At 38.6% G+C, this 13,809-nt stretch overlaps 1 protein-coding gene across 3 annotated transcripts in view; it reads left to right on the top strand.

Moving 5' to 3' along the window:
• Positions 1–5,499: 5,499 nt before the first annotated feature.
• Positions 5,500–13,809, top strand: part of DENND6A (DENN domain containing 6A) — a 49,054-nt gene continuing 40,744 nt past the window's right edge. The window contains exons 1-3 of one of the 3 annotated variants that reach the window (XM_054977836.1): positions 5,500–5,549; positions 10,494–10,532; positions 10,626–10,668. Coding sequence is in view for 2 of the 3 variants with exons in the window: in XM_054977835.1 (XP_054833810.1) it covers positions 5,636–5,824; positions 10,494–10,532; positions 10,626–10,668 (271 nt within the window). In the remaining variant the exon portion in view is untranslated. Of the gene's footprint in view, positions 5,825–10,493; positions 10,533–10,625; positions 10,669–13,809 lie in introns of all 3 variants that reach the window. The other 2 variants (XM_054977835.1, XM_054977834.1) reach the window with 2 other exon arrangements.

The raw sequence follows: 13,809 nt of genomic DNA, 5'->3' as shown, positions 1-13,809 counted from the left end.
TTTCTCAGATCTGTGAAGACTGAAGCGAAATTCAGAATTGGAATACAGGGTTCTCTGAGAGAGATTCAGATTAGAGAAATAAATAAGATTCATGCTAATATTTTTAACAACATATTATATACTAGAATGGAGTGGGATAGACATAAATTTAGGTTTATACTGTGGAACATGGAATAAAACGAGTTTAGTGGCACCTTGAAGGCTAACAAATTTATTCCCACATAAGCTTTTGTGAGTCAGAGCTCACTTTATCAGATGCGTTGGGATTTAAACCCATCAAGCCAATTTATATACACTACCAGGGTTGGGGGGCGTATTACAAAGGTTTAGTCAAAACAAGATCTAATCCTAAGAGGAATCGGTTTACTTTGCATAGGTGTAAGACTTCCATTTGTTGTTAGATAGGCAAAATGTAAAACACTGTACAGGAGGAAACGAGAAGTAGATTCAATAGGAAGTTGCCCAAGTAATTGTTGTTTTTATATTTTTGAATATAGTTTAGCTCTGGTTTTAATTGGTTTTTTGTTGGTTTTTGTTTTTTAAGATGTGGTTTTATTATGTACATTTTAATTTGTTAGGGGCCTTGGTGGCCATTTTGAGAGCAGAAAGGCAGGGTATAAAATTTGTAGAATAAATAAATGTAGCTGAAGTAATTAAGAGATTGTAAGGAGTGGAATGAGCAAGATTTTATGATGTAGCCCAATACAATGCATGTTTAATCAGTACCCAATATTGCAGCCTTATTATGGATGAATTATTATTATGATATACTGTTGAATAATTTCATGGCTATTATAAAGCTTAAGTGACTATCGAAATGTATTGCTGCTCCTTAATTACAATATAGGAATATTTATTTCCTAGGTTGTTTGTTTAAAAATATTCTGTTTCCATATGATAATGTTGAAGTCTCTATATTGGCAGGAATTCAAACTTCTGCTTTAGGTGTGGCCAAGGGCTTGGCATGTTGAATAGGATGTTTACTTTCCCCTTTACATGGTAGACTTGACGTCATATCACAAACTACATCACAGTGCATCACAATTTCAAAAGAGATTTGCTGTAGGGCTGCTGTTCAACAAACATGAGCCAAAAATCTGCTGGTCATGTGTAAGTAAATACATGTGTTGTTGTTTTTTACCCAGGCCCACAGAGCTGTCAGACTACCATCAAGAATTTCTCTACATTGTATTGCTTCTTTTCTGTCAACATTGTATTTCTTCATTTCATGTGGGGCACAGATAGTATAGTAAAGTATGAGCTCTCTATTTATCAAAAAGATCACAATGGGAGTCAGGAAAAAGACCAAAAAATCCACAGATATATTTCTGCATAAAACTCTCTTAAGCCGTTGCCTAGCTGAGTATTGTCTAATAGAAAGATCTTTCTCAACACTTGGTTCTGAAGATTAAAAGCAAAGTAATATGAAAAACATAAGAAGAGCCCTGCTGGATCAAACCAATGGTCCATCTAGTCCAGCATCCTTTTCACACAGTGGCCAACCAGTTACTCTGGAGGGCCAACAACAGGGCATAGAGATCAAGGCCTTCCCCTGATGTTGCCTCTTGGCAACATCCATGAATCCTCCATGAATCTGTCTAACCCCCTTTTATAGCCTTCAATGCCTGTGGCCATCACTACATGCTCTGGCAGGAAATTCCACATTTGAATAATTTATTATGTAAAAAAGTATTTCCTTTTCTCTATCCTGAATCTACTGGATGCCCTTGAGTTTGTCTTTTGGGAGACAGAATTCTGTCTGTTCTCTCTCTCCAACCCCTCAATCATCTTGATTGCCCTCTTCTTTACTTTTTCCAGCTCTGCAGTATCCTTTTTGAGATGTGGTGACCAGAATTGCATACACTATTCCAAATGAGGCTGCACCATAGATCTATATAGGGCCATTATAATATTGGCTAGAGTTCTTTTTCATTCAACCTCTTTCCTAATAATCGCCAGAATAGAATCCGCTGTGTGCTGTAGCACACTGGGTTGACATTTTAATTGAGCTATCCACTACGAGCGCAGAATCTCTTTCTCTTTCAGTCTTGGCAAGTTCAGACCCCAAAAGCATACAATTGAAGTTGGAATGTTTCATTCCACTGTGCATCATCTTACACTTGCTCACCTTGAACTTCATTTGCCACATGGTTGCCCTCTCACCTAATTTGTGGAGATCTTGCTGGAACTCTTTACTTTCAGCTTTGATTTTCACCATCCTGAATAGTTTCATGTCATCTGCAAACTTGACCACTATACTGCTTGCCCCCAGCTCTACAACATTTATGAACAAATTAAATAGCACTGGCTCCAATACTAATCCTTATGGGATTACTTACTTTCCTCCATTGTGAGAACTGTCCATTTATTCTTACACTTTGCTTCTGGTTGTTTAACCGGTTTTAATCCATAAGGGCCCATCCTCTTATCCCTTTTAAGAGTTACCTTGTCAAAAGCTTTTTGAAATTTCAACTATATTTCCTGGGTCACCATTATCTACATGTTTGTTCCTTTCTCAAATAATTCCAAAAGGTTAGTGAAGCAGGATTTCTCTTTGTAGAAGCCATGTCGATTTCCCCTCAGCACGCTTAGTTCCTCTATGTGGCTAATAATTCTACCTTTGATTACAGTTTCTACTAATTTGCCAGAGACAAACATTACGCTAGGTGGCCTATAATTTCCTGCTCCCCCTCTAGGCTTTTTAAAATATCATGTAACATTTATTACTCTTCAGACTTCTGGGACAGTGGTTCATTTTAGTGAGAAGTTACATCTACACATTAGTAGATAATCATCTCACATGTCAGTTCCCTAAGAACTCTCAGGTTTATGCCAGGACCTGGAGACTTACTGATTTTAAATTTCACCTGTAGGTCTAGAACTTCACCTCTCATCACCACAGTTTGACTCCATTCTTTAGCCTCCCTTCCTGAAAATCATGGCTGTTTGTTGTGTGGGTTCATGCCTCACACTTTCCGCAGTGAACACAGATGCAAATAATTCATTTAGGTTCTCTGTCATCTCCCCATCTTCCTTTAGCAATCCTTTTATTCCTTGGTCATCCCAAGGCCCAGTTGCTTCCGTGGCTGGTTTCCTGCTCCAGATGTATTTGAAGATATGATTGTTTTTGTCGATGGTTTTAGCAATCTGCTCCTCAAATTCTTATTTTGCATGCCTAATTATTTTGCCAGACCCTGTGCCTCCTTCTTTTCACTTAATTGGGGCAGGCCTTCTACTTTTTAAAACATGGCTTTTTGCTTTTTATAGCTTCCTTGACTTGGGATGATAACCGTGGAGGCATTCTTTTTGACTTGATAGTACCTTCCCTAACCTGGGGAATGCACTGGGCAACAGTTAGTCTGGTTTTAAATAGTATCCAAGCATCGTCTAGGAATTTCTTGTGTTTCCCTTTCTGTTTCCTTTTAACTAGTTCCCTCATTTTTAAAAAGTTCCTTCTTCTGAAATCAAATGTTACTATTTTGGACTTTAAGGTATCTTTTTATTGACAAGAATGCTGAACTTAATAGCATTGTGGTCACTACTCTCAACTGGTGCAATTTCATCTACATTGATCATCATGACTTGAGCCCCACTCAGAACCAAGTCCATACCTCTCTGTGACCTCCTGTTCCAGTTTACAATCATTTATGATGTTTAGGAATCCAATTTCAACGACAGTATTTGAGCATTCAGTTTCCCAGTCAATGTGAGGGTTGTTGAAGTCACCCAGTATCACAAATTATCCTCTTTAGTCACCTTCTTAATTACCTTCCCCACCTTGAGATCAGCCTCAAAGGTCTGAACAGGGGTACACTATCACGTTTAAGTCACCTAGTTCTTCTACCCATATAATTTCTGATGGAGAGTTCATTCCTCTTACTTGATTCTATGCCTTCTTTGATACAAAATGCAATACTTCCACTGGCACATCCCTCTCTGTCCTGCCTATAGCACTCATACTGAGTGATGTCCATACCCATTGGTTTTCCTGATTCCACCATGTTTCTGGGACACATATGATATCTAATATCCACATTCTTTAACTGGAATGTCTGGGATTGAATTTAGAATTTTTATACATGTATATCAGGTGTTCCATCACTGAGACATGGTCTTTACCTAGCAAGTTATGTGGAACTATAGGAAGGAAATGGGAGCTACTGCTGTAATGTACTCTTATGGTACTCTCACACAATGTTTTGGCTCATATACAGACACCAGAGAACTAAATTCACATGTACAACAGTATATGTACATCAGTTGTACATTGCAGCAATTGTATTCTTGTCCTAAATTCTCAGTAGCCTTGGGCTGCAACCTGAAATCATTTTGGCCCTCTGAACAGCCTAACTTAATCAGATCTTTGCAAAACCTTTTCTATTCTGTATGCAGATTTAGGCTTTTCAACATGGCTATCAATATATTTGTCTACCCTTTGCCATTTTTTGCTTAATATAGGGCTTGAGAAAAGTATATTCAATACTTTGTGACATTTTATTAGCCCTAATAAAGATATTACCCTACTATTGTTTTAGATCAGAATGGCTATGGGATGTGTTCACCTTACACTGTTTAATTTCTTAACATTGACTAGAATGTACATTTGGTAAATGGTTCTCTTGTCTTTTATCTGGCAGTAACATGATTCTTAAGGGATATAGTCCAGACTGAAAGGATTCTTAGCAACATTTGTGAAAATGCCATTGAATACATCACATTAATTAGCCTAATGATTGTAAAGAAGAAAAGGTGTCTGACAGTATATTCTATGCAAAGTTACTTGAGTCTAAGTGGATTAAGAATATCTTAAATAATATTAGCAGCTGGAAATGCAAAATGAAAGGACAGTCGTTCTTTGGGTTTCATTAAAACCAGTACTTTTCTGTTAAAAGGGGGGGGGGGGGAAAGTGTCGGTACACATATCAAAGGTTGCACTGGTTTCCACCAATCCCACCCTCTCAGGATTGGGAAGAGCCCCCTAAAAATGTGCCAGTAGGTACTCGGTACTCGTCATTACCACCATTGAAAAAGTCCAGGTTAAAATAAGAGTAAAGTGTTTGCTTCTATAAGAAATGAGCAGAGAGAGAAGTATGCATCCGTATAGGTCAGGATCAAATGTCATGACCTTCAATCCTTTCTAAACTAGAGTCGACCGTTCCGGCTCCGCGTGTGTGTATAAGCGCCTAGTCCATTACCTGAGTATGAAAAAGGAGCTTGAGAGTTTGTGTAAATACCTGCGTGTGATATGTGTGTACGTGCGCGCGCAACCCATGTAACATATTCTGAGGCAAAAAATCACGCTGGAGAGATTCTGGTATTTTAAATGCTACCGTGTTAGCAAAACGTTTTCCCAATAACTGCGGAATGTTTGTTTTCCTCAGTCCTTGCCTCTCCCCTTAGTTTGTCCCACCCCCTATCTTGCTCAGTTGGATTCTCCCATCTCCCTCCTCTAAGGCTGCTTTGGATTCACCCACACCAAAAGGGGGGCGGGCGGGAAGCGGCAGTGGCGGCCCCAGAGACCTGCGTCACGAGGTTTTCCTTCCTTTCGGGTTAGTGCGAGAACCGGCTCTCGAGCCAGTCAAGCAGAGGGCAAGCGGGATTTGGCCGGGCGGCCGCACTACCACAGCCATTCGCCATGTCCTTGCGGAAGCGGGACGAAGGCGATGGTGTGGGCGGAAACGTGAGGCTGGCGGGTTCCCCGGAGGCTGCCGAGGAACGCGCGCCGGGTCGCTGCCTGCCGCTGCTGCCTTGGGACCGCTTCTCGGCCTGGTTGCACTGCGTGTGCGTGGTAGGCTTTGACCTGGAGCTTGGGCAAGCCGTGGAGGTGAGCGGTTCGGTAAGCCGGCAGCTGCTGGCGCCCCTTGCACAGAGATGGCGGGATTCCGCCCATCACATCCCGTTCCCTTGGCTGGAGGGCGGGCTGAGCAGGGGGGCAGGCAGGGTCTTGGGAATGTCACCCCGAAGAGGAAGAAAAATCCTTTCCGGCTTCTTCCCTGGCTATGTCGGAGTTGGTGACAGATGGGAGCCAGGGACTCCTGTTCGTTAGCAGATGCTACACGGTTCTCCTTTGTGTTTCATCTCACTCCCGCTACTGACATTTCTCTTTTCCAAGGTGAAGAGATTTGGACTTTCCTCTCTTCCCATGTAAACAAAAGCAGCGAATGTCACACGCTTAGCAAAGGCTCACTGACACTTCTCCGGTTTTTCAAGGTGGCTATGTTACTAGCTAAAAGAGCCTCCGCTGTTTTGAAAACGGAAGGGGAATTTTGACAACGGGAACCACTTCGTAGGGAAAGTGGTATAGTAGAAGAAGACTGTTGTAACCAGTTATGAGAATGTTTTGTTATTCAGCCACATGTAACAGTTACATCCACTCCTCATCTTACCCATAGTTTATTTTTCTTACATCTTACAAAATATGTGATTAGTAAAAGATTTCAACATGCATCAAATTTCATTTATTGTTTACTTTTTCTCATTCTTCCTCTCAAAAGGAGGTATAAGTAGAGTTATTTTATATTTACAACATTCCTGTGAAGTAGTTTAAACTAACATGCCCAAAGCCACCCTGTGAGATTCATTATTAAGGTCCATTCCCTAATTTATACAGTGTCTCAGATCATCAGCATTTGATTGTTGTTTACTGCAGTAAGCATTAAAAGCGTGAAGGGAAAATGCATGCCCCCAGAATTCCAGGGGAGGCAGCGGACATGCAGTGATGAATAGCTTGCAATTAGTTGTGGTTCCAGTGTAGGACAAATGAGAAAGTACTGAGCAAAGTGTGAATCAGGACAGACCAAGGCTTGACATTTGAGTTAAGCAAACTTAAGTCTGCTTCTCAGATCATGTTGCGCCAATCCATTTTAACATTGTATTAATGTTTTATTTTGTATGTATGCTGTAAACTGTTTTGAGCACCAAACATGGTGGAAAGGCAGTGTATAAGTTGGATAGATAATAGAAACCGTGGTGAAGTCTTCTCTGCACAGCAAGTTTTAATGGAGTTACAATGCAATTCTAAACAGAGTTACACTCTTCTAAGGTCATTGACTTCAGTGGACTTAGAAGAATTTAACTCTGCTTAAGATGGCACTATTAAGTGCATATCCAATGTACATCAGCCCCTCCATTTATCAGACCAGGTGTGACAGACTGCACATTTTACAAAGCCTGGAAAGCCTGTACACAAACGGTAACATTATTAAGGTTAATGCCTCACAAAATCAGAGCTTTTGAGTGGCAGGCTAGTCCGAGGCATTTGATTGGATAGCATGGGCTGTAAAGAGGGGAGGGTCTTTTTTCCGTCCTAGCAGAGAAGAGAGTGAAAATCCAGTGTGAAGAGAGAGGGAGTCTTAGCAGAGAAAGTAGTTTGAACCAACAGGAGAACTGGGGTAAGTTGGCAAGGAGGTTTGGGAAGTAGGTGCACTGCAGACTCCCAAGCAGGCCAAGGAAAATGGGATAGATCTTCTAAAGAGAGATTTTCCCTACCCAGTCAAATAGGGAGGTAGCTCTGGAGAGTGAAGAGATCTCTGGTTGGGTGTGATTGGAAACTGCCTGTGGAGACCTTCAGATTCAGTTAACGACTGAAAGAAAGCACTGGTGTGTGAAGAGAAAGGGATTGGGTACTAGAAAGTGGGTACCAGCATTCCTAACTCTAGAAGAGAAAGAGAATACCGAAAGAAAGTATACTGGAGCATTTGGGGAAAACCAAAGGAAGAATAGCCTCAAAACATAAGCATTAAATATCTGTGGAGGGCATAAGAATGGAAATATGTGCATGTTTGGATTTTACCTCAGATATATTTGTTGAATAACCTCATAAATTTTTAACCCCTGATTTCACCTGACCTTTCCCTTCTAAAAAAATAAACTAGTAAGATACTTTTGAATTTTAAAAACGCCTCTGGTGCCATTTCTGCTGTTTAAGAACGAGGGAATGTCATACCAGGTCTTCATTTTTTCTGGCCTCTGCTATGCTTCCTTACATGCGGGCAGTTGTGGAACATATGATCCCTGTGACTTTGTCTATAATGCTAATATACAAAGTTTTCCAAATGATAATAGTACAGTGTTGTTAGCACTGTACTTTGATTTTGTTTCTGCATGCAAAACTCCTTGAACTCCAGTTATGTAAGACATACTTAATATTCATTAGAATTGGCCCACGCATTTAACCACAGGGAGAAAATACCTAGTAAAAGAAATTATATATAATAAGCAGTGATTAATGAGACAGAAATGTCTTGTGACCATGGACTGAAGTCCCAAAGACCAAAATATATCTATGCAACAGGCTTTTTTACTATAAACTACTATGGGGAAGGAGATAGATGGTGGATGTTTTTTCTCAAAGTACTATTTGATTAATTCTAGATTTTTGTGTATGTGTTTTGGTTTTAAATCTCAAATAGGAGCTGTTGTTTATCTTTGCAGGATTTACATTTTTGCTCAGCTTTAAATATTAAAGTTGCCCTGTGGCAGACTTCTAATAATTAATTTAATAAATAATTATAGTATTGTATCTTAACAAACAACCTTATAGGCTTTTTGTAAAGATAAATTAGGATAACTCCAAATCTGCTACTCTGAGTGTTTCTGGTCTTGTTTTATAGAATCACATATTTGTGGGGCCGGAATAGCACCCATTCTTCAAAAGATCTGGAAGCTGTGTAAAGTCAGATTGTTTAAGCATACTTTAATGGCATTTAATTAAGAGGTATTTATGTTTGTGAATAAGCAGAGAAGCTGTTTTCTGCCTTTTGTTTTAACTTGTGTGGTTTTATTGTGTAAGCTGCTGTGAGTCCCACAATGTGGGAGAAGAACAGGGTGAAATATTTAAAATATTTATAAGTTTATAATAACAAATATTAACTTTACAGTTTACTTTAGAGTGTGCAGAGTACTTCACATATTTTTTTTGTATACAGCACCCCTCCAGGGTAGACTAATTTTATCATCCATCACCTAATGTGTTCAAGATAGAGGTTGAGGCATGAATGGGGATTGTTCTGATTCATATCTCAGTGTCTTTGTATGCTTGTGCTCTTAACACAGTTACACGAGAGAAACCTGTAAACATGTAAGCAATATCTACAGAATGCTCAATTGGCTTGATAATAATAACTTTCGATTTATATACTGCCCTTCAGGACAACTTAATACTCACTCGGAGTGGTTTACAAAGTATGCTATTATTATCCCCACATCAAACACCCTGTGAGGTGGGCGGGGCTGAGAGAGATCTGGAAGAGCTGTGACTGACCCAAGATCACCCAGATGGCTTTAAGGGGGAGGAGTAGGGAATCAAACCTGGTTCTCTAGATTAGAGTCCTGCCGCTCTTAACCACTACACCAAACTGTCTCTATGTTGATGAAGGAAAGGGCTTCTGCATAATATGCATATTTCTCTGTTCTTTTCTCTCAGTCTCATACCCTACATGCAGGGTGTTTTTTTTCTGGGAAAAGAGGTGGTGGAACTCTCAAGAGGGAAATGAGGAAGAAACACATGGGTTTTTTTGAAGTAATATTTTTTCAAGCACTATTGCTGAGTATTTTCAAGAGGTGCCGGAACTCCGTTCCACCACATTCCCCCTGAAAAAAAGCCCTGCCTACATGCCTGTTGCTGTTGGCAGTGCCTCTCCTTACACTCTTCTTCAATCTGTAAAAGAAATTCTAAAGTAGATAGAACAATGTTTTGTGTCACTGTGAGTGAGTTTTACTGTTTTTTTAATATATATATATTATATATATAAAATATATACTATATATAATCATATATATATGATTTTATCTTTTATGTATTTGCTCGTTTTAAGTATTTAAAAACTGCTCTTTTTTATCTGTACTTGGCTGGTCTTGTGACTGTAATAAACCTTTGGGTTGGATTGGGTTGAGTTGGGTTGGAGCAACCTGAAACCAGTGGAAGAAATTGGAGGGCTCCTGCAGCCCATACCCAAACTTCCAAATCATGTTTTGGAGGATTGTCCTAACTGAGTCATACTAGCATCAGTTTAAAGTAAATAACAAAATGTAAACTGATATAGGTAAGCTTTAAATAGCTTTCCCGTGTTCCTTAAATTTCCTCAAATAATATAGAATGTGTGAAGGCAACCCATTATGATTTATCAATCTTTGAATTAATTAAAAAACTTGAAATAAATAGTGTCATGCTAGCAATATGCTTGCAGAGTGAGGCAAGGTTCTTGTTCCTGCTGTACTCACCATCCAACTTCGGTCTCTCTGCGCTATACTGTAGATTGAACTCTGTTCAGAAAGCTACCTCCAATGTGGAGGTAAAGATGTGGATCAAGTTAAAAACACTACTGTGTGCAAATCTCACCAAGTTTTGTAAATTAAACCAATCCTCTCTGGATTTGGATTACTGACAAATATACACACCGGATTTACCTCTTGCATTACTTGCAGTCCTAGCAGATTGCTTTGTTAAATTGATTTATCTCTTTACTAATCATTGGCAACTTTATCCTTTGCAGGTGTTATACCCTCAGCATGCAAAACTCACAGATAAAGAGGTGAGTAGATGTTTATAAATGTTTTTTAAAATAATCTGTCTCTGAAAAGTTCCTGTTCCCCACTAAAATGTAACTTCTGTTTTTCTTTCCTAGAAAACCAATATTTGCTATTTGTCTTTCCCAGATTCCAATTCAGGTAATTATTTCCTAGATGTGCACGCTGAGTACGTATGTAAACAATATAGTTCTATTTATGATAGTACTTTACCAATAGTATTTTCAGTTTTATTAAACAAAAAGTAAGACCTGTGATGGACTTTGTATTTTTGCTATTCTGCCTTTACCTGTGGAACTCAAAACACTTCTGAAACAATAACGAAGCCTTACAGGTCTGTGCTGAATTAAGCTAACATCCATAGACTGTGCCTTTAATTTTCCAATCATGAGTCACTCATGCAAAAGTTGTTCTGTTCAGCTTAAGTATATGAAATAGTAGAAAGAAAATCCTGTATTGTATGAAGGGCAATTTGAGGGAAATAACTGATGGGTGGGATTTGGAAGAATAACCTTTTTAAACATGGTAGGATGCAAAATTATTTCAGCACCTTCCTTCAATTGTTTCAATAGCCATTCTCAAGGACATAGTTTATTTAAAGACCTATGAGTCTCAGGTGCTCTCGCAAATATTCCATGCTTCTTCCCTGAATGTTCAGGGCCCCTCCTTTTAAAAAAAAGTTGAAGTTTCTTGCTTTTTTACTCATGGAGGTACAAAGAAAAATACGTTACAAAGTTATTGCTAGAATCTTGTGATCTCTCCAAATAGGGAATTATTATGAAACCTAAATTGGAAAAAGTAAGGTAGGAGAGTACTTAAATTTTGTAGAGAATTAAATTTAGCGGCGATAATGCACTACTGATTTTGAGTGGCAATGAGATGATGACTAAAGTTGATTAGTATTATTTTGCATACCAGACAGAGTCTACCAGAATAATTAATGTGCTACCAGACAATTGTGGGTTGTTGCGGGGTGGTGGTTTGTAATGATTGTATCCCACTTGATGATGTTCGTTGACAAAATCAAACTCTGATGTGACCTGATCAGTGATGGTCACCACTACTAGTTTCACTCCTGTCCATTATCTCTGATATATGACAGCTGCAAGGAACATATTTAAAGTCTTCATAGTTTACTTGTACAGAAATAAGGGAAGACGTGCACTGAAAAACATATACCATGATACTTAAATCTGTTGATTGTAGAGACCAAATGCAACTAACAGTCATATAGATTAAATTTTAGTACTTGTGATTATTGTTTTGCATGTTATTGACCAAAGTCACCATTAAGTTCTTCATTGCTGTCAGAAACTAATAAAGTTAAGCACTTTAAAATCCCATTGGTTTTGAGACATACAATTTAAGCACATACTTAAGTATCTCATTTAAATTAATGGAATTAAAATGTTAATTCTGGCTGGACAGTGCCCAGTATATCAATTTCTTTGCAAGTTTTAATGTGCTTTCCAGCTATAGATCTCTTAATAGATCCTTATCCAATGTATACACAATATATTTTCAGCCCTTGGTCACTTCTAAAATTTAATGAGGAAAAAAACTTAAAACCTCATTAAAATGAGAATTTTGTAGATTGTTTACAACACAGCATTTCCACAAAACAGCATTGTTCTGCATTATTTTACTTTGTGAAATTCTGCCTTATTTTCAGCATTTCTTGAATGTTATCAAGGTTTTTTGAGAGGGCAACAGCAAACCATCCATATAATGTATTGCCTTAAATAATTTATCACAAGTGACCAGTGTATTGCCTTCTTACCAGAGTATTCTATACTGGCCAGGAAAAGTACTGTCCATAACAGTAAATTCTCTACAAGTATTTGAGGAGGTGTTAAAGTGGTTATGCTGTGAATGTACTTACTGACCATATTTATCATTAACAATTTGGTTACTACTCACATTCCAATAAGAGATTTCCAAACCGTGAAGAATATATTTCTTTTCTTGATACTATCTATCTAGAAATTATTGCTGCCAACCTTAGCAATATTGTCAGTGGCAATCAGAATCAATAATTTTCTTCCACATTGTCTTCAGATATATTATCCCATCACTGCCTTGCCTTTTTCTTTCCACTTTTTGTCAGAATATACATATATACATGTAGTTGTCAAGGAATGATCAACCTACGGCTCTGATGCCACAAGTAGCTTAAGCAGGGATTTTTTTGCACTGCTAGATGACAGTAGACAGGCTATGTACTTGTTTAAAGCCTAATTAGATACTTACACCAATCTACCTCTATTGTGCTGCTCAGTTTCCTGGTCCATTAGATCAAAGGGGCGGGGAGCTAACTGCAGACTGTCTAATGTCTAGTGTACTGGAGTGGCCTTGTCAGACACAGTAGACATGAACTGTGACCTTTTGCCAAAATGGGTTGGCCACTACTGTTTTCAGATTTTGGCCATCACTTTATAACTGATACTCTTTTGGTTCTACTAGGCATATGTTCAGTTTAGAAACGTACTGTCTATCCAGCAATTTAGGAATTTATGGGTAGAACAGAGCTAAAAGATCTAAACACAGGAAGCCAAACATGTTTTAAATAGTTTTTAATTTAAAAGGTTTAATAAAATTAATATTTTAATTAAATAAATGTCAAGTGCTTGGCTGTCATCCCAGTGCCTTTTCGTTCTTCGACCAGAACACCACAAGCATGGAGCAGGTTTCCTTCTTAGTGAGTATTTAGATGGAAGAGTGCTTTCATGCTTTCCCTTCTCTGTAAGTAAAAGGGCTACATGCTTACTGTTTGACTAACATTGTTATATATGATTAAACGTGCTGAATACATAATCCCTTTGCTTTGCATCTGAAGAGAAATGGAAAATGTAGAAACTGGCACGCTTATTAAACTGACTCACTTGCAAGACAGGAGAAATAACAAAATTTTCCACGTTGCCATTTGTAAGACGTTTAAACATTGTTCTGGTTGTCTTTCTGGTATTTTTCATAGCTAATAAATGCTAGAATAAAGCATGTCAAACTCCAATCTGATGTTTTCTGACCCTTGTTCTGAGGAAATGACTACAGCTGCCTGCTGTTGTCCTTGCTGCACTTGAGCTGGCACTTTTCAATGGCAACAAATGAAAGATGATGATACCTACAAAGCACTTGTGTCATAGATCCAGAGGAGTTAGCCATGTTAGTAAAGAGTCCAGTAGCACCTTTAAGACTAACCAACTGACGAAGAGAACTGTGGTTCTCGAAAGCTTATGCTGCAGTAAAGTTGGTTAGTCTTAAAGGTGCTACTGGACTCTAAGC

Source organism: Eublepharis macularius, chromosome 4 (genome assembly GCF_028583425.1).
Source record: "Eublepharis macularius isolate TG4126 chromosome 4, MPM_Emac_v1.0, whole genome shotgun sequence".
Taxonomy (NCBI): domain Eukaryota; kingdom Metazoa; phylum Chordata; class Lepidosauria; order Squamata; family Eublepharidae; genus Eublepharis; species Eublepharis macularius.
The sequence above is the reverse complement of the archived record's forward strand: the minus strand, read 5'-3'. Positions and strand labels throughout refer to the sequence as shown.